Source organism: Argentina silus (assembly GCF_951799395.1).
Source record: "Argentina silus genome assembly, chromosome: 1".
Lineage (NCBI taxonomy): Eukaryota > Metazoa > Chordata > Actinopteri > Argentiniformes > Argentinidae > Argentina > Argentina silus.
Window position 1 is genome coordinate 36,907,056 of NC_139655.1, and position 19,099 is coordinate 36,926,154.

The 19,099-nt window shown below is 40.4% G+C and overlaps 1 protein-coding gene across 1 annotated transcript in view; it reads left to right on the forward strand.

Annotated features, from left to right (window-relative positions):
- The window catches only part of efr3a (EFR3 homolog A), a 94,851-nt gene that overhangs the window by 65,843 nt on the left and 9,909 nt on the right, over positions 1–19,099 (forward strand). The window contains exons 14-19 of the mRNA XM_083683191.1: positions 4,773–4,945; positions 6,655–6,730; positions 10,940–11,101; positions 13,469–13,600; positions 13,824–13,891; positions 18,378–18,505. Of these exons, the coding sequence (XP_083539317.1) occupies positions 4,773–4,945; positions 6,655–6,730; positions 10,940–11,101; positions 13,469–13,600; positions 13,824–13,891; positions 18,378–18,505 (739 nt within the window). The remainder of the gene's footprint in view (positions 1–4,772; positions 4,946–6,654; positions 6,731–10,939; positions 11,102–13,468; positions 13,601–13,823; positions 13,892–18,377; positions 18,506–19,099) is intronic.

The following is a 19,099-nucleotide window of genomic DNA, read 5'->3' on the forward strand; positions in this document are numbered from 1 at the left end:
ACTGGCATGTGTCTGATTATCGTTTGGGGGTGGGGGTCAGAGTTCACAGCTTAGACTAGGTTGAATCAGTCATTGCATTATGTTATACAACTGTCAAAGCTATCACTGACTGCCCAGCTCGCCATTACACCAAAATAGGAGATACACTAGCAAAGCAAGCTTCAGTTAGTTAGCTAGCTAGCAAACCAACCCCATGGGCATTTTATATTGTGTCACAGTTGTGCAACAGTCAAAAACTAACCAAACAGATGTTGTACAGTACAACGGTTGTGAGAGTATTGTTTTTTAAAGTGTTTTAAACATCAAAATGCAAACACTGCAGCTCTGTAGCTTTTGCAGTGTTGGATTGACATTGTTATTTGATGGTTGTTGGTTAGTCACATGTTGGTTGGAATTAAAAGTTTATTAGACGTTATGTGATGGTTATTTTTTCAACATTGTTGTTTTCAACAGTTTTGTCATTTGATGCTCATCTAATGTTGCTATATGATTGCACACAATGTTCTTAACATTGGCAGTTGACAGTCAGCATCAGACCATCTCACAGTTGAAAATCTTAGTTTTTAAAATGGTGCCTATTTGCGTTAAAGTGTAATATTGATGTAATGTGAACTTCCTAACCAAAGTAAGCAAATGGATACTAACAGTAGGCACAAAAAAACAGTTTGATCTGTTCTAGTCCCCTCAGTTAAATACACTCCATTGATTGATAGTTGTCTAATGTTGGTGGGGTATACTTGTGTTCTATTACATACTGAGGATTTCTTAATCCTCAAAGTGTGATATAAATGTATACATTATTTAACGTTGTTAATGTTACTAAAATGAATATGTGTGTGTATATATATATATATATATTTGCATACATACTACAAATCAAGAAACAGATCATACACATCCATTAGGCTCACAAATGTTAAGAAGTTTAAAAAATGGTACCAGACACTCCATGCACTAAATGTCACGGTACCAGACACTCCATGCACTAAAATAAAAATAAATATATATAAGGCTATTACAACAAGAAAACCTTTTCTTCGTACAAATGTTCAACATCTATTTTAGTGTTACAGAATGTCTTTACAACCTCAATGGAAGTATCTAACCCTCTGATGCATAATCTGAAGCCCATTATTACACTTGTGTTGCAGCAATGTACTACGAACCAAAAGGTTGTGGGTTCAAATCCCAAATGGTGTCATAAAGAACTGTGTTTATTCAATCATAGTACATGGAGACAGTACTTATATAGCTGATGTCAGTGTTAAGTAAAACATTTAAGTGGTATTAATGAAATGTTTTTTAGTTTTTTTTTTTACTTCCCTTTGGTTTGGAATCATTGGGTAACCTTGTTACAATGTTGGATCATGACATGTAGAAAACCTTTACAGTCCACCTTTATTTACGTAAATAGTCATTTTAACAACTGTGAGATGGTCTGATGCTGACTGTCAACTGCCAATGTTAATAAAACCTCAAATTTCAACCCATGATAAACAATGTAGCAATGTTTGATGATGGCCATCAAATGATAAACCAACATGGTATGATGGTGTTACCACATTCTACTGTGCAACGTTTCTGTACGCGATCAATTCACAAAAGGATCCTAGTGAGGACACTAGGATACTGAGATGATACTGAGACTTTTATTTAATACTTTTTTCCAAAATGTTGGAAATCACAAATCTGTAATTACAGAAATTCTGCTCCTTTGAAAGAGTCTCGTACATGGTCAAAAGAGGGAGTTTATGAAATGCAATGGATGCAAAATGCTCAGGAGATGTCCAGTGATGCCAGAGTAAATATTCTAAGAAAAATATACATTTTTGGCAAAGGTATAGTCACTTGAAATGTAAAGATGGTAATCACTGTAAATACTTTCATGCTTTGCATAGGCTTTTTTGTAAAATAATATTATTGTGGCTCAAAAGCTTAATAAAAACATACATTCAGAGTGTGGTTCTCTTTATCACACATATATGAGAGTGTTAACTGCCTATATTTGTAAAAAAAGAAAATTATATATATATATTATATTTTGAGATCTTTCTAAATCTTTTTTGCATTAAAAAAAGCCATAGAGACATGACTAATGCAAAATTGCATAATTATTGATATGAGTATTTACTTTTTTTTCTTTTTTTTCTGAAATGTGTTATTTGGGGTCTCCTTGGGCAGTCATAATCAGTGCTTAATTTTCATTCAAGGAAAACTGGGTCCCGGTATCTAAAGGTTAATACAATAGTAATGTTTTCTAAAATGCCATTGAGGAACTGTCTGAGCTGTACAAATTATGTAAATCATAGGAAGTGCCCGTCAACGAATTTCAATTCAGCTCGTAGCCAGCCAGAAAGCTACTGTAGTTGCTAGTCAGCCAGACATAGTGAACACAGTATTGTGTCCATCACTGCCAAGCACAAGCCAAATGTACGGTGCAGACTGTATCGTTCACCCAGCAACAATATAAGACTACCAGCTAGCTGTGATCTTCTCCCCCTGGTATACAATGTATCAAATGTAGGTTTGTGTGGTTGCCACAGTTTGCTCTGTAACTTTGTTGTCAGTCATATGTGGATGTAAACTCAGCTGAGATCCACTTCAATGTTGGGCACATTCGTTTGGAACGGTGATGAAGTTAACTGGGACTGTGTGCATTTGTGTATAGCTAGTATGACATCCATCTGTGCGTCATGCCAAACAACTCCCTCTACCTGTGACAATAAATGGCCTCTCTGGCATATTGCTTAATACTCCCACTTCATCAGTAAATCATGATACAAACTGCTTTAGAAATGCTTCTACTGGTACATACATACACACTCTCCAGAGTACATGTCTGTCAGTCAGTCCTCAACCAAACACACACCTCTCCTTTCGTCATCTAATCATCAGTAGCAGAGGGATCACTAGGCCGTGACAGGAAGCTTGCTCTGGAATCAGTGTGTATCTGCCTTAGGTGAAAGATAGACATTTAATAATCATATCTCGTTTTACCTGTCACCGCTGGGGCACAGATGAACACCCACTCACCGTGCCTCTCATTGAATGAGAGATGCATCGGTGGAGCAAAATCTGTTTACTGTGAACTTGCCACTATGATTGTCTGATGCATTTATGGCGCCTGCCAACTGTCAATTTCAGTCGGAGTGAAAAGCAATAATATGTGGCTGTTGTCTTGGTTCTGAAGTGCTACAGTATGTGCAGTTTTTGGTCCGAGCACAGCCCTTTTTTGTGGCAATTGTGTGGCACTGTATAGAGCTAAGTTAGGGCAAGAAAGTAAGGAATAACCGGCTTTTTGCCTTGTCGACAATCATTTCAGAGTTTATAATATGTTCTACATTATATATTTGTTCTAACCTTGAAGTTTGAATGGAGGTCTTTATACTGTCGCGATTGGAAAGCCCTTGGTTCCATATAGTGTATATTTAAACTTGCGAAAAAGTAATGATGATTATTATAATAATGATAACAAATGAATGATTATACAGTGGCTTCGGAAAGTATTTGGACCCCTTCACTTTTTCCACATTTTGTTGTGTTATAGACTCAATTTAAAATGGATAAAAAAATAATAATAATAATACATCAATCCACACACAATACCCCATAATGACAAAGCGAAAAACATTTTTTGGAAATGTCTGCAAATGTATTAAAATTGAAATACAGAAATACTAATTTACATAAGTATTCACACCACCCTTTGCTATGACACTCGTCATCAAGAAGTCACTCAATAAGTTCAGTTGAGTTTATCTTAATGCAAGGATAATAGTTCGTGATTTTGGAATGAATATCTTTGTTTTCATAGGGTCTCTGATTTGCATAGGAATCAATTGCGCACTGTGTGGATCAGGTTGTCATTACAAACTGAGCAAATGGAGAGGAACGAAACTGCTCAGAAATGCTATCCTGAGGCCTGGGGAGACTTACATAAATCTACAAAGTTGAATGGCTGAGAGGAAAAAGCACATTCGATGGGACAACATCATCTCAGCCAATCTACAAAATTGGTCGATAACCAATTAGACAAAAGTAATCCCTTAATGGAAAATAATCTATCTCACATGCATAATTTGCAACAATGAATTCAAGTGATACAGCAAAGAAAGTGGCTGGAAATCATTTCATTCATCATTTTACTACAAAGCAGTTTCTTTAGTGAAAATCCAGGACATGCAATGCAGTATCCACACCATCCATTGTGTGAAGAATAGTGTTAGCTACATCATGGGTATGTTTGTGACTGGCAGGGACTGGGGAGTTTGTCAGGATTAAGAGAAAATTATGTAATTTGCTGATTTGGTAGCGACAACCTAATCTACATTGTGTGTAATTGATTCCTATGCAAATCAGAGACCCTATAAAAACAAAGATATTCATTCTGAAATCACATTAACTATTATTCTTGAATTCAGATGGACTCAATTCAACTTTCTGAAGACATTTAGCAAATTTTAAGAGTGTCAAAGGGTCTGAGTACTTATGTAAATTAGGTATTTCTCTATTTCAATTTGAATAAATGTCCAAACATTTCTAAAAACGTGTTTTCGTTGTGTCATGTATGAGGTATTGTGTGTGGATTGATGGCAAAAAAATACATGTAATCCATTTTAAATTGTCTTTAACACAACAAAATGTGGGAAAAGTGAAGGTGTTCCAATACTTTCCAAAGCCACTGTATATCTATATATAATGCATGATATGATTTGCATGATATGTTGAAATAGAGAACTTCTAAAGCTTGACCCCTATGTGCTTTACCAAAGGTGACCTCTGGCTTCAAGTCCAAGACCATGGCCGCCGCGCTGCCCTCGCCCTTCCTGGACCCCCTCTTCTCCATCTCCCTCATGGAGGACAGCGAGCTCCGCCAGCTGGTGCTCGAGATCCTGCACAACATCATCGATCGTCACGACAACCGGGCCAAGCTGCGGGGGATTAGGTAACAGCTGGGTGTCTACCCTGTGTCAGACAAGCTAGGGGGGTCAGGGGTCCCCACAGATATTGTCTAATGTTTGTTTTGGTTGCAGATGTTAATCTTTATGTGTTTAGTGGTCAGTTTTTTTTTTTTTAGATTTATACTATTATACTATTTTATTGATAATGATTTATACAGTGCCCTGCGTAAGTAATGGGAAAGCATTTTTTCTTCATTTGACTCTACACTTCAAAAGTTTAGATATTAAATCCAACAATTACTGTGAGGTTAAGGTAGAGGACATTCTTAGCTTTTATTTGATGGTATTTGTGTACATATTGGTTTCACCATTCACTTACACTTTTTATCCATAGTCACCCTATTTTAGGGTACCCAAAAGTAATGGGACAATTGGCTTGACAGGTGTTTATTGTATGTCAGGTGTGTTCCGTCACATCATCTGTGCAGGCATAAGAGAGCTGTCAATGTGGATTTAGATTTGCTTTGGAGTTTGCTATTGGTGTCTGTCAACATGAGGACCAAAGTGGTGAATGGCAAGGATTTTATTAGTCATTATTGAGGCTGACTATTATTATAACCAAAATTAACAGTTTGGAACATCATTAAAAATAAACAAAAGCACTGGTAGCCCAGCAATCACAAACGGGCTGATAGGCCAAGGACGACTTCCATAGTGGATGACCAAAGATTGCTCACCATGATTAAGAAAAAACTCCAAAACAACTGTCCCACAGATAAGGAGCACTGTCCATGAGGTAGGTGTGAATGTGTCAGAGACTACCATCCGAATACGTCACCAGCCAAACTACAGATGCTTCACTACCAGGTCCAAACCACTAGTTATCTTCAAAAAGATGGTCAGGTAACAGTTTGTTAAAAAGTACCTAAAAAGTCTAATAAGGTCTGTATTGTGGACAGATAAGATTAAAATGATCATGGACCAGAGTGATTGCAAAAGGAAAGTTTGGAGAAAAAAGGATCTGCCCAAGATTTACAGCATCTCATACATACTGTGTGTGAAACATGGTGCAGGGAGTGTTATGGTTTGGGCATGTATAGCTGCCACTAGAACTGGCTAACTTGTCTTAATCGATGATTGTAGCTGCTGATGTCAGCAGCAGAATGTATTCTGAAGTGTATAGAAACATGTTGTCTACTCGAGTGCAAGCAAATGCCTCCAAATTCATTGGATGGCACTTTGTCATATAGTAAAACAATGATACAAACCATTGCCATAGCAACAGGAGTTTTTCAGGGCCAAGAAGCAGAAAGTTCTTTACTAGCCAAGTCAATCTTCAGATTTAAATCCAATTGAACATGCATTTAATTTCCTGATAATAAGGTGTTAGGCAAAAGAAAACTCAAAACAAACAACAACTGAAGATGGCTGCAGGACAGGCCTGGCAGAGCATCACCAGAGAAGATACATCTCATAATTTTTTCCCATTACATTTGGGTAATAAAAAATACAAAAAATAGGGGGACTATGCATAAAAAGTGTTGTTATTTCTGAATGGTGAAACCAATATGTACTGTACACATACATGGTACAAATACCATCAAATAAAAGAATATCTACTTTAACTTCATAGTAATTGTTTGAATCCAAATCCAAACTTTTGGAGTGTAGAACCGAAAGAAGAATAATTGCTTCACTGTCCCATTACTTACGCTGGGCACTGTATTTCTATTTTCATTGGTTCCTTACTCAGGATCATTCCCAATGTGGCAGCTTTGAAGATCAAAAGGGAGAAGATATCCAAGCAAGACGTTGGATTCATGAAAAAGGTAGAACATTTTGGAATCACTTGACTTTACACTTGTAGTAAAGTTTAGTTTGCAGAAGCACATGATGAACTGTAATATGCAAAGATGCTGTCTCTACCAGAGATAATTCCAGCGACACTGGCAAGCGTTTCACATTGTAATTACACACACCATTTCATTTTGCTCATGAAACTTGTAGTAATTGTTGTTATTGTTGGTGGTGTTAAAAGCTGGTTAATGGAGAAACTGGAATGACTAGAAGAATGTGTGAGCAGATGTGTATGATGTGAGTTTTTAATCATGCCTCTGTATAATTAGAGTTATATATGTGTTTGTCTATGATTATATCTAATGATGTGTGCAAATTCATGCAAATTGGTGTAAATATTAATTTGCGTTGCGCAGTATTTGCATATATACTGAACATGCTTGCTTACAATGCCTCAAGAAGGTCTCTGTGTCTTCTTACAGACTGTCACATTATCAGGACTAAAGAGTCTATGAATGTGTTCCTTTAATGTGACCACATTTTTATGAAACATTTTTTCATTTTCAAGGCAATGGACTGTCAAAAGACATTCACAATGAAAAGATTCTTAGAAAACGTTAGGGTATTTAACCCAGGTTTTCTGAAGGATATGAGGGAGACATCTCACTATGGGATATACACACTTCCATACCCTATTTGCTGAAATTCTATTCAATCACACCTGGAACAGGCCACAAGCGCTTTCCTCATTTCGGCGCGCTCTCTTCACAAAATTATGGACATGGAGGTGTGCCCCTTCAGTCGTTTCACCAGGACCAACATGGCGTGCCAGATGGCGGCCAGGTAGCCTTTAATGGCAGGTCCTGTACGAAGAAGAGGGCTGTGGGAGTGGAGCACTGAAAAGGCACTACACCACTAGAGGTGATGTAGACTCGCTGTGTAGGGGGCTCCAGCACCCTGAATCATGGCTGAATCACGTTCGGGGCCAAGCACCTCTCACAGGCTAATCCATAGATCCATCAACTCGGGTTGTGGGTGGAATATTTAGCCCTGCGATTGGAATATCAAGACCCTGCGCAATGGGAGGTGCCAAGCTCTTGCGTAAAGAAGCTGTGCTATCTCCACCTGCCAAGGTATCGCTGACCAATGTGGGGCAAGCAGGAGAAAAAATAGACTTTGCGACCTCAGTGTGGGAGAAATGAGGCTGATGGGAGGCAATGCGTAAAGGAACGTGTCTGGTTAGTAGTGAGCTAACACGTCCACGCCCAGAGAAGGCTTTGTCCCTCGCCACTGTAAGGACCGCTCCCATGTCCAACAGGGACTCCACCAGCGCAGGGCACCCCCCTCCCACAGACAATGACTGCCACCAGACCCGGATAATGCCCATGGCAACCACCTCCGCACCCAATCTGTGTAGTCCTTGCCACGCCTGCATGGGGATGGATTCAGCAGCAGCCCCGGCCGGCCCAAAGCCCCCACCCACCAGCGCCTGCTCACCCCAAGGGATGAGGAGAGCATGGAATCGCCCCCAACCACTAACAACAGCCACTAGACCAATCTCAACCCAGTGGCATTCCTGGGTGGGGAGGTGCAGCTGCCCAGACCAGCCCAGCCTCCACACCACCAGAAGGCACTCCCAGTAACCACCCAGCAAGCCAGTTCCCAGGCAGAGACAGCAAGGATGGTTTATCGCTGGGCTAAGACCAGTCGTAACACTGCCTAAACAGATGAGTCTTGAGCCTAGATTTGAAAATTGAGACTGAACTCCCTAACATGAATCGGAAGATTATTCCAGAGATGGGGTGCCCTGTAGCAAAAAGCTCAATAAAAAGCTCACCCACCAGCTAGCAACAAATCTCGTGTGGTACCCGAAGGGCACAGGAGAAAGTCGCTCAGCCTAGTGACTAATTCAATCTCTTGTTGGTGAAACAAACTACATTTACATTTGTGACATTTTGATATTTTATCCAAAGCGACTTACAACGAAGTACATTTGTCTAAAGTAAGTGAATCATCTATACATCAGCCATTGTAAGCAACAATCAATGCTAGGACCAGGAGGGAGAAGAAGGAAGGATTTTTTATTTGTTTATTTATTTTTTTAAATATAGTAGAGGAACTGTACAGAGGGGTAGTGTGGGGTGAAGAGGTCTTTCGGAGGGACAGTCAAGATGTAGCCTGTAGAGATGGGTCTTCAGTCTATGGCAGAAGATAGGTAGTGACTCTGCAGTCCTGACAGCAGTGGAAGCCAAGACAGTGAAAAGCTGTGACTGAACAGCACGACCGCTGGATCCTCGTCGAGGCAGGTGGCCAGCTGAGGTGGAAGAACAGAGTGATCGGGCAGGGGTTTGGGGGCTGAAAATTGCTTGCAAGTAGGGAGGGGCTGTTCCCTTTACCATCCAGTAGGCGAGCATCAGGATCTTGAATCTGATGCGAGCTGCTACCGGGAGATTGAACACTAGACAGGCAGCAGCATTCTGGATTAACTGCAGAGGTCTGATGGCGGAGGCGGGGAGCCCGGCCAAGACTGAAGCAAGCCCACTAATTAACCGTTAATAATAGGGTGGTTACTTGTCTCATGGTCTAAGCGGATCACAACTTTGTGACATTTCCCACTCAGGCGCCCTAGCTGAACCCTCAAAGACACAGAAACCATTGCCATCTAATACACCTCGGCATTTATCATTTACACTAAGATTTGCCCTCACTGTCAAATCTCCCGTAAAGAAAACATAGTGCAGAAACCCATCCTTGCCACAATACACCTAGCCACTTAGGTTGAATTCTATCTCAGAAGCAGTAAAGGATAATTAATGGAATCTAATTGCATTCATTATCAGTGAATGGTTCTCATCAGCATGTGAAACACCTTCACTTTCCATTAGGAGCCCCATCAAGTGTATGAATACATGACAATGCTGCTGCCAGGCTACCTCCAACCCCCTTTGTCAAAAGGAAGGTGCTCGCTGGGTCGGCGTAGTCTCTATTGAGAGCTAAAGGGTAACTGTGTCAGAGGGATGGTTATTTTTAGCTGATTTAAAGCTAATAAGTTTGACCCAGTCCGTGGCTAGCATAATCAAATGTGTTCCATTTGTCACCAAATATTATCTGGCCTAGTAAATGAGACTACCACCTCCTCCACAGTGAAAGAAGATGATTTTCTCTGGGCCAGAAGCCAGGATTTTGTTGGTGTAATTGTTTATCAGTGGTTATTGTGGCCTCTTGTTTGATGATGATGATGTTTTGCCTGGACATTTGTTTTGTTACTGTTAGGCAGGTTTAAGAAGTGTAATGTATTCATTTATTTTTTTGTTTTGCAAAATATGATGTAGTCTTGTCTTGCAATTGCTCTGGGTCGGGTAATTCCATGTTTAAAATTCTGTTATAAAAACTGGATAAGTGTACTGTATTCATGCTCATTCCCAGAAATTGAGTTGCGATGGAGTTCACTGGATATTGAGTTGAAATGGAATGTTGACCCCACCCCTACAGTCATTTCCAATGCATGTTTGTTGACGGAAGATTATCAGTTTGGTAGTGTCTCCATAACACAGGTGTCTGTTTATACCTGTAGAGGAAAGTCTATGATTACAACTCTGAAGTATGCATGCAGATCCGTTCTCTGTTCATAGAAGTGATGGGACAATTGCACTTGGTGTGCAGTCATAAGAGAGCTACCTTGTGCAGTCATAAGACAGCTAGTATTGATTCTAGGTTTTGTGTTTGTCTTTGGAGTCTGCTATTGGTGTCAATGAAAGTCAGGGAAGCCATTATGAGGCTGAAATATCAGAAAATATCAATCAAAAACATAGCCAAAACCTTAAACCTACCAAAACCAACAGTCGCAAACAACAGTCGCAACAATCACAAACAGCCTGGTAGGCCAAGGAAGACTTCTATAGTGGATGATGAATGCTCATTAAGAATTCTCACCATGATTAAGACAATCCCTAAAACAACTGTCCCACAGATCAGGAACACTCTCTAGGTGTGAATGTGTCAGACTACCATCATCAGAAGACTTCACCAGCAGAACTACAGAGGCTACACTGCTAGGTGCAAACCACTATCCACAAAAACAGGATAGCCTGTTTAACAATATTTGAACTGAAATGATCATCATTGCTTCTTGTATGATCCAGAATCGTCTTTCTCTGTATGTCTGTTTATTCGTTTCTATACTGGATTGCTGTTTATGTATTTCTCCTTCCATTTCTCTCTGCCTCTCCGTCCACTCTCAGCATGGCCAGCAGCTGTACCGCCACATCTACCTGGGCTGCAAGGAGGAGGACAATGGTCACAAGAACTTTGAGCTGCTCTTCACGGCCCTCGCCCTGCTCACCATCGAGCTGGCGAATGAGGAGGTGGTTGTGGACCTCATCCGGCTAGCCATTGCCCTGCAGGTAACCAACCCTTTCCCCATGGACACACATCCTACGGCTGATCTATAGTCTCAAAATTGCAAACTGCAAGTAATGGAAGCCCCTGGTGACTCCTAGTGATTAACAGTACACAAACCTAAAGAAATCAAATAGTAATTCTGTCCCAGCTGTTACCATGTAATGTGTACAGTATCTAAGTACCAGGTAAACAATATTTTAAACTAAATGCCATCCATGCTATCATACCATGAGGTAAAGCAAATTGAGTTCAGGTCTGTCATTTACGGTGTTTGTTGTCACTGTTGAGGGGGTTTAGTTGTCCTTGAGAACACCACTCTCTTATGTCATTAGACATTGCCAACCACACGCAGGTACAACAACACCCCTTCCCTGACAAAAGGCGGAAGGAACAGTAGCAATGTGTGACACACACACACACACACGCGCACACACACGCACACAATAAACACACTCACAACAGCTGTTTGTTTTGTCTACCATGCTGAGATCTTATCAACTGTAAATGTCAGAGCACTGGAGACCGGAGAGGTGAACACACACATACATACATACATACATACATACACACACACACACACACACACACACACACACACACTCTCCAGCTGCCCTGCTCCACCCTGCAGGGATTACTAAACACACATCCTAATCCGGGTAAAGGGCTTTGCGGACTGTGAGAAGATTGGTTTTGGCCATGTGAAAGGTCATGGGGAGGAGAGGTTATGATTTGATTGCTTTTCATACGGTGAGAAAGATCATTGTCTGGGCAGTGACCCATAGATGACACAGGAAGTGAAACAGGGTGAAGATGCTGTGACATTTATTACATTTATTCATCTTTATGTACAGTATCAATAATTAATATAAACTCATGCCAGCAAGAGTATGTCAGAGTATTCAAGGATGTGTGTTTAGTAAACTCTGCAGGGTGGAGCAGTGCAACTGGGATGTGTGTGTGTGTGTGTGTGTGTGTGTGTGTGTGTGTGTGTGTGTGTGTGTGTGTGTGTGTGTGTGTGTGTGTGTGTGTGTGTGTGTGTGCATGCGTTCACCTCTCCTGACTGCAGTGTTCTGACATTTATAGTTGATAAGATCTCAGCATGGTAGACAAAACAAACAGCTGTTGTGAGTGTGCGTACTGCATGTGTGTAACACATCGCTAGCCAGCTGCCATACCACCTTGCATCCCTCTGCTTGCTTGTCTGGGAAGCTAAGCAGGGTATGCCTCGGTCAATCCTGAGATGGGGGAACAGGTTGCTGGAGGTGGTGTTGGAGGAGCAGTAGGTGGCACTCTTCCCTCTGGTCAAGGGACCTCAATGCCTTGCAGACCTTTCTGTCCTTCAGGCGTTGAGGCGTTAAAGATCCCATGGCATTTATCAAGAAGCAAGAGTAACTGTGTTAACGGCGGTGTCCTGGTTAAATTCCCAATCTGGCCCTCATATTATCATGGCCACCTAATCATCCCCTGCTTTCAGTTGGCTCATTCATCCCCTCTCTTCAACCACTGCAACTATTCCCAGATCGTTGCTGCAAATGAGAATATGTTCTCAGTCAATTTGCCTGGTAAAATAAGGGTTGAATTATGTTGACAGACATATTATGCAGCGGAGGTCAGACATGCATTTCCATTGCTGATGTACAGATGTTACTGTATTTAATTATTTATCAGGGTTACTCCACACACTTAAAGGTGCAATATGTAACATTCAAGCTTCCTAATGGTTGTAATGACTGTTTAATCATTAGCGGTCAGGGAATGCGATCCCTTGAAAGATGTATTTCATTTACGAATGCTGTTTTGGTCCCGAAAAGCTTATTCTATAATCCAGTGCCGAGGGGCGAGAGAGGTTTGTTTCATATTGGCCAGGTGTGTTCTAGGGGAGTGGACTCACCAATTTTCACCTTTCTGTCTTTGGTAGCTGCCTCTTTAAATCGTGCACGCATGCAGAAACATCACAGCTAATGTCTCACACTGCAAGTCCATTTTGGGGGGTTATATTATTACTAGGGATGATTAATTGAATTCACCTCAGTGGTCAGAGGTGGCATATTTCCAACAGACTTACGCACAGCTCCTTTAAATGTGATGGTAACACTTTATAATAACTTTTACATTTTATATTTAGAATAATAAATAATGAACACACTATTAAAAAAATATTTATAAATGTTATTAAATTATATTAAAGAATTATCAATATGACTGTATGTATGAATATGAATTGAATGGATTGAAATTCTGTTGTGTAATACACAAATAGGTACTAAGCGCATGCAGAGCAACCTGTGCTGGATCACTGCTCCCAGGCTAATCAGAAAATGAATAGCCAGTTACAAATTCAGAGTTAACTCAGCCTGTGATGGTTCCAGGACATGGCCCTGTCCAATGAGGAGAATATGCCCATGTTCATCCGCTGTGGCATCATGGCCCTGGTGACAGCCTACCTAAACTTCCTCAGTCAGATGATTGCCAACCCGGCCTTCTGTCAACACATCAGCAAGGTAATGGCCCATTTTGTCTGGCATTTTCAGTATTAAAGTAAATCTCTACCGATAAATTTCTACCTGTCATTTTCACAATCTTGCTCTCTCTCTCTCTCACTCACTCTCTCTTTATCCCTTGATCTTCCTCTATCTATCCCTTTATCCCTTCTCTATCTCCCTCTGCCTCTCGCTCTCGCTCTCTTTGTCTCTGTTTCATACTACCATTTCTGGTATCTTCTAGGTGATTGAGCTGAGGAACCTTGAGGCCCCTTACCTCCTCCCTGAGCACATCTTCAGAGAGAAGTGTCCGTAAGTGTCCTTCCCCACTGACTCCAGGGGCCATATTCATAAAGGCTGGTTTATACTCGGTCGTTTGACCACCTTAACAACCATTAGAACGTGACAGTTGTTTGAGCTGAACATTCGGTTTTATACTCAGCATGATTCTCTAGGTGACAGTACAGGGCACAATACACCGATCTGTCATGTTTATACTTTTCACAAACGACAACGACCAAAATGGATGTGGCCCGACAACGGAATGTTCATGATGTTGTTGCAACTTGTGTCGAGGGACAGTCGCCGAACTGAGTATAAACCAATCTTAAAGTGCCTCAGACTAGAATTGCTGATATAGAATCAGGTCCTGTCTGTCCATGTAATCTTATTCATTATCATTCCAAAGGCAAGACATATTCTAGATCAGCACTCTACTCTGAGACACTTTATGAATATGGCCCCAGATCTGTTATGAGCCTCAGTTAAAGTACTGACCCCCTTTACTCTTGCATTCAAGTGTGTTCAGTGATCAGATTTCTGATCACATTTAGTGAAATCTGATGAGATCGGATGCTTTCTCACAGGTTTATTTAGTATTATATATTATTATGGATTATTATTACATTTGTCCAGATGGTGCTAAATCACTAGCATCACTCGAGAGTGTTAGATGAACAATATTAGCAGTGGGGGCTAGTTTTTATCTGTCCTTCAAAACATGACTCACCAGTGTGATCTCAGTAGAGGAGTGGAGAACTCCATTAACATGTTAGCTAACCTTATGCCACCATGTAAGAAATGCTTTGAAGAGTTTAGCGTAGTGTCTGAGCCAGACAAATGCTTTTCTCCTTCACACAGTGAAGAAGTACAGAAGAGGATGGCTACGGCATAGCTGATGCCATTGGCTTTGTAACATTGGTAGTTGTTTTTAGGGCAACTTTGCAACCCCCTAGTTCCTACACTGGTGATCTCTGATCCAAATGTGTACTGTACTGTCATTTTCCCCCCGGAACAACTCTCTATCTTTATCAACATCTTTATGATCGAAAAAAGAAATGATTCACCAAATAAATACACTGAAGCACCTTCAGGGCAAGGTTTTGAGATGAGCTTTTCATCTTAAAACATCCAAGTGTGATGCACGATAGGCAATATCAGGATGGATGTGATAATCTGACTCTTAATCTATAAAACTCTTTAAACCCCCTTGTTGTCTCTCCCTTGCTTGTGCTTAACCACTGAAACTGGGGTTGTCAGACGATGAAAGTTGATACGTTATCTGATGACATTAGACGTACTGCATTCTCAGATCACGCTGGGAGAGAAGTGGATTTGGATTGCTAAACTTGGACTCTTTTTTGTTTCATTAAACTTTAAATAAACTTCTAATTTAACCATTGAAATGTAATGTATAATGTTCAAATATTCAATGCAGTAAAATCCCAAAGACCAAGTCCCTCAGTACAATAACCAAAGCTTTGATTTAACAAGAACATGTTTTACATAGGTTTAATTTAACATGGTAATTACCGAATGGGCACACACAAAGAGATCATTTTCTGTTAGGTTTGTGGGTTATTTGTGTTACCACATGAAGCTTGATCTTACAAATGGTATACTAAAAGAACACCTTCAAAGAAAGCAATCAAAATGCATATTCAAAGCTATCTAATTTGTACTGAAGGTATAAATGTTAAGCATTGCCACAAGGATTACCACACTACACCATCATCACTGGCAAATGGTGGATTACTGTGTGTGATTGGACATAGGAAGAGAGCAGAGCTACTCCCTGCTATGAGGGAGGCCAGGGCACAGGGCAAATATGCTGTGAATGATCGCCTTGTTGTGAGGCCCAGGAATGATGAGGAATCACTGAGAGTGGAGAGACCATGAGCCCATCGCAACAGTGATCCTAAATCATGACTCTGTATTCTCATTCTCAGTGATTGTATCAGTCACTTCATCTCATCATGACTGATATTCACAGTATGAACTCTTTATCATGTCTGAAAAAAACGCTGTTCATCTCTTTCCAATAAAGATATGATTGATAAATTATGTTTTTGCAGTGTGTATTGAGCAGTTTTGAAATGAAAAACTTGGTATAGCATTGTTTGAAACACCTAACTGGAATATAATAGCTAATGCTACTAACTTCATTGACCAATTTGAGATTGATTTGTCAAGACAAACTGACTCCCATAGTAATGCTTTTCTATCAGGAAGCAAATTATTGTATCGAACTGTAATTATAGTGGTAATACAGAGCTCTACCATATTGAAAACATAAACATATAATCATGTCTACAGGTGCAGAGAAGGCCGAACTGGCAGAGGAGTCTCTTTGTACATTAATGAGAACATTGAATGCTCTCAAAATAATATTGAAGATTATTTTTTTGTTGTCGGGATAATCTATGTTTGTAGAAACCATTGGTAACATAATCCTTGGGTGTATTTACAGACCTCCTAACTCTAACAGAAAATAATTTATCCTCTGCTTGGCAGATGCACTTGCAAAAGTAACCAGGGAAGGAAAGAACTGTAATAACATGGGAGACTTCAACATTAATATCATAATTAATTAGTCAAGATCTTACTAAAGTGTTTTGGACACCTGTGTATTCACATTGTTTTCAAACCAACTAGAATTACAGAAAACCCAGCAACTTTGATTGATTCCTCTCTAGTATACTTTGCATAGATATTTCTGATCATATTCCGAATGACATCGATACCAGTAAGGATACAGGTTAATGACACCAATCATCAAAGTTATAGGATAGTCAACCAGCATACAATCAACCATTTTAAGAATTTGATACGGCAAGTTTCTTTGAATGATGGATGCTGGTGATCCTCAGCACGCCTAAACCCAGTTTAGTTTTTTTGTATGAAATATCCAGATCTTACAATATTGCCTTCCCTGAAAAAAGAAAATCTACTGAAGTACAGACTAAACAAAGTAAACCCTGGCTGACCAAGGGTATTATCAAATCCCTTTCTTTCAAGAATTAGTTATACGAAAACAATTACTATGGGGTCAAAGTAGAGATTTATAGCTTTAACTTACTATTTTTTCCTTCAGATTGGTTTCACCATTTAGAAAGTACAACATTTTTTAAACATACTCCCCCTATTTCAGGGCTCCAAAAGTATAAAAATAAATATAATAACCAAATACAGCACTTTAGTGTTTGGTTGACAATCCTTTGCATGCAATAACTGCCTGAAGTCTGTGACCCATAACCCCGCCAGATGCTTGGTATATTGTGTGATGATGCTCTGCCAGGCCTGTACTGCAGCCATATTCAGTCGTTGTTGTTTTTAGGTATTTCTGCTTTAAGTCTTCTCTTCAGAAAATTAAATGCATGTTCAATTGGATTTAAATCTGAAGATTGACTTGACCAGTCAAGAATTTTCCACTTTTTGGCTGTAAAAAACTCCCTAGTTGCTATGGCAGTATGTTTGTTGTCATTGTCTTACTGTGTAATGAAGCACCATCCAATGAATTGAAACGTTTTTGCTTGCTTGGCTTATGGCAAAAGCTTAATATACCAGGCATGGCCAATACTGTACTCCATGTTGAGACCACCACCATCAATGACCAGCCAATCAGATTGTACTAGTGTTATGTCTTTTGCTGTCGATCAAAGGATCAAGATGTTGCAAAATAAAGGGATACGTGCTGCCATCGCTGTCAGAGGCAAACAACACGATAATACAATTGCAAACAGAGACTTCAGGATAGAGTTTGGCAACGATCAATGGATCGTTCTTCTTCTCTACCAGTTATTGCAGCAAGTAGGCTGACTTAATGCATTTATCTTGACTTGATCATTCTTGACAGCAAAGGACATAGCGAAACCAAATGAAATGGGATTATTTGGCCATGGCATTGTTGGTCTGTTTATACATGACTATTCCTACAGATTAGACACACTGGCTGAGTCTGGGTTAGGGGACAGAACTGGATGTACTTGTACTTGCTATTGTGGTAGTTTTCCCCACAAACGTGAAACATCGACCACAGATTTTGAGAGTGTATCAGGCTTCTTTCGGTGAAGCCAGTTAGCTTGCTACAGTATAAGAACAGGGGGAATGTTTTTGCATTTGGTCTAGTGGTTAGCGCTGATCATATCCCTATTCTGTCTCCTCCTGTCATCCTCTCACCTATCATCTTCCTCTTTTACATCCTAAATAAATAAACAAAAAATACGATTGGAGAGTGGGATTTCACCCTACATTTTTAGTAAAAAGAGTGATCTTGTGCTTATCTTGTTATACTCGTGTCAGTAATTGTATCCATTAATTTGGACTTCATACTCATGATCAGAAAACCAGCTGTGATTTGTGTGATTAGAATGATGGAATGGGTGATTTAGAATGCCAGTGAGCTGCGCATGGCGGTCCGACCTTTGCATGGTGGTCAGGCGCTCACATATTATCAAGCACACCCCTAACGCTTACCCATCGTTGGCAATAATGACTCTTCTTTCTCCATCCCCTCCAGGCTTCCCAGCTCCCTGGAGAAGGAGGACAGGAGGCTGTATTTCCAGACTGCTGACTTGGCAGAGTGCCTGGCCGGCCCAGGATACAGTGCAGAGCGTCTCTCCATTCCCTATGTCCCCCAAGTGACAGGTCAGCACAGCTAGCACAAGACAGTTAGCTTTCATTTGTCTTCATTTAGGATGCTCTTTGTTCATCGCCCGGTCGGGTTTGCATCAAATATTCTTGATATCTTTGTTGAGCAGTACGAGTTTCCTTATTTAACCTTGAAAATATGTGATCATTAGTGTAATATTGTTGTTGTTGTACCCACTCTTTATCCTGTCAATCAGTCCTATACACTGTAGGGAAGATCCTACACAGGTGTAAACAGAGGTCGAAAGGTAATCAGCCCAAAAAGAGGAAGCTAAATGCCTAGACGTTTGTAGCCACATACAGTCACAGTTACCTCTGTCACTGCTCTCCAACCATGGTATTATGCGTGCAACTGGCATGGCTGGTGTCCATTGTGGCTCAGCCCTTCATAACTGCAGTGATTTGGTTTAAAAAAGTGTCTCAAGTGAGAACTCCTTTATGACCTTTAAAACCCAAATAAGTTAATAAACCAAAGTCAAACAAAACACTGACGAAGTCCCCATAACCATAGGTGGAGATCACTGACCTGTAGATGAACCCTATTACCTGGATCCTATAGGACCAGAGTGCTGAAGCTCACAGTACCACCCA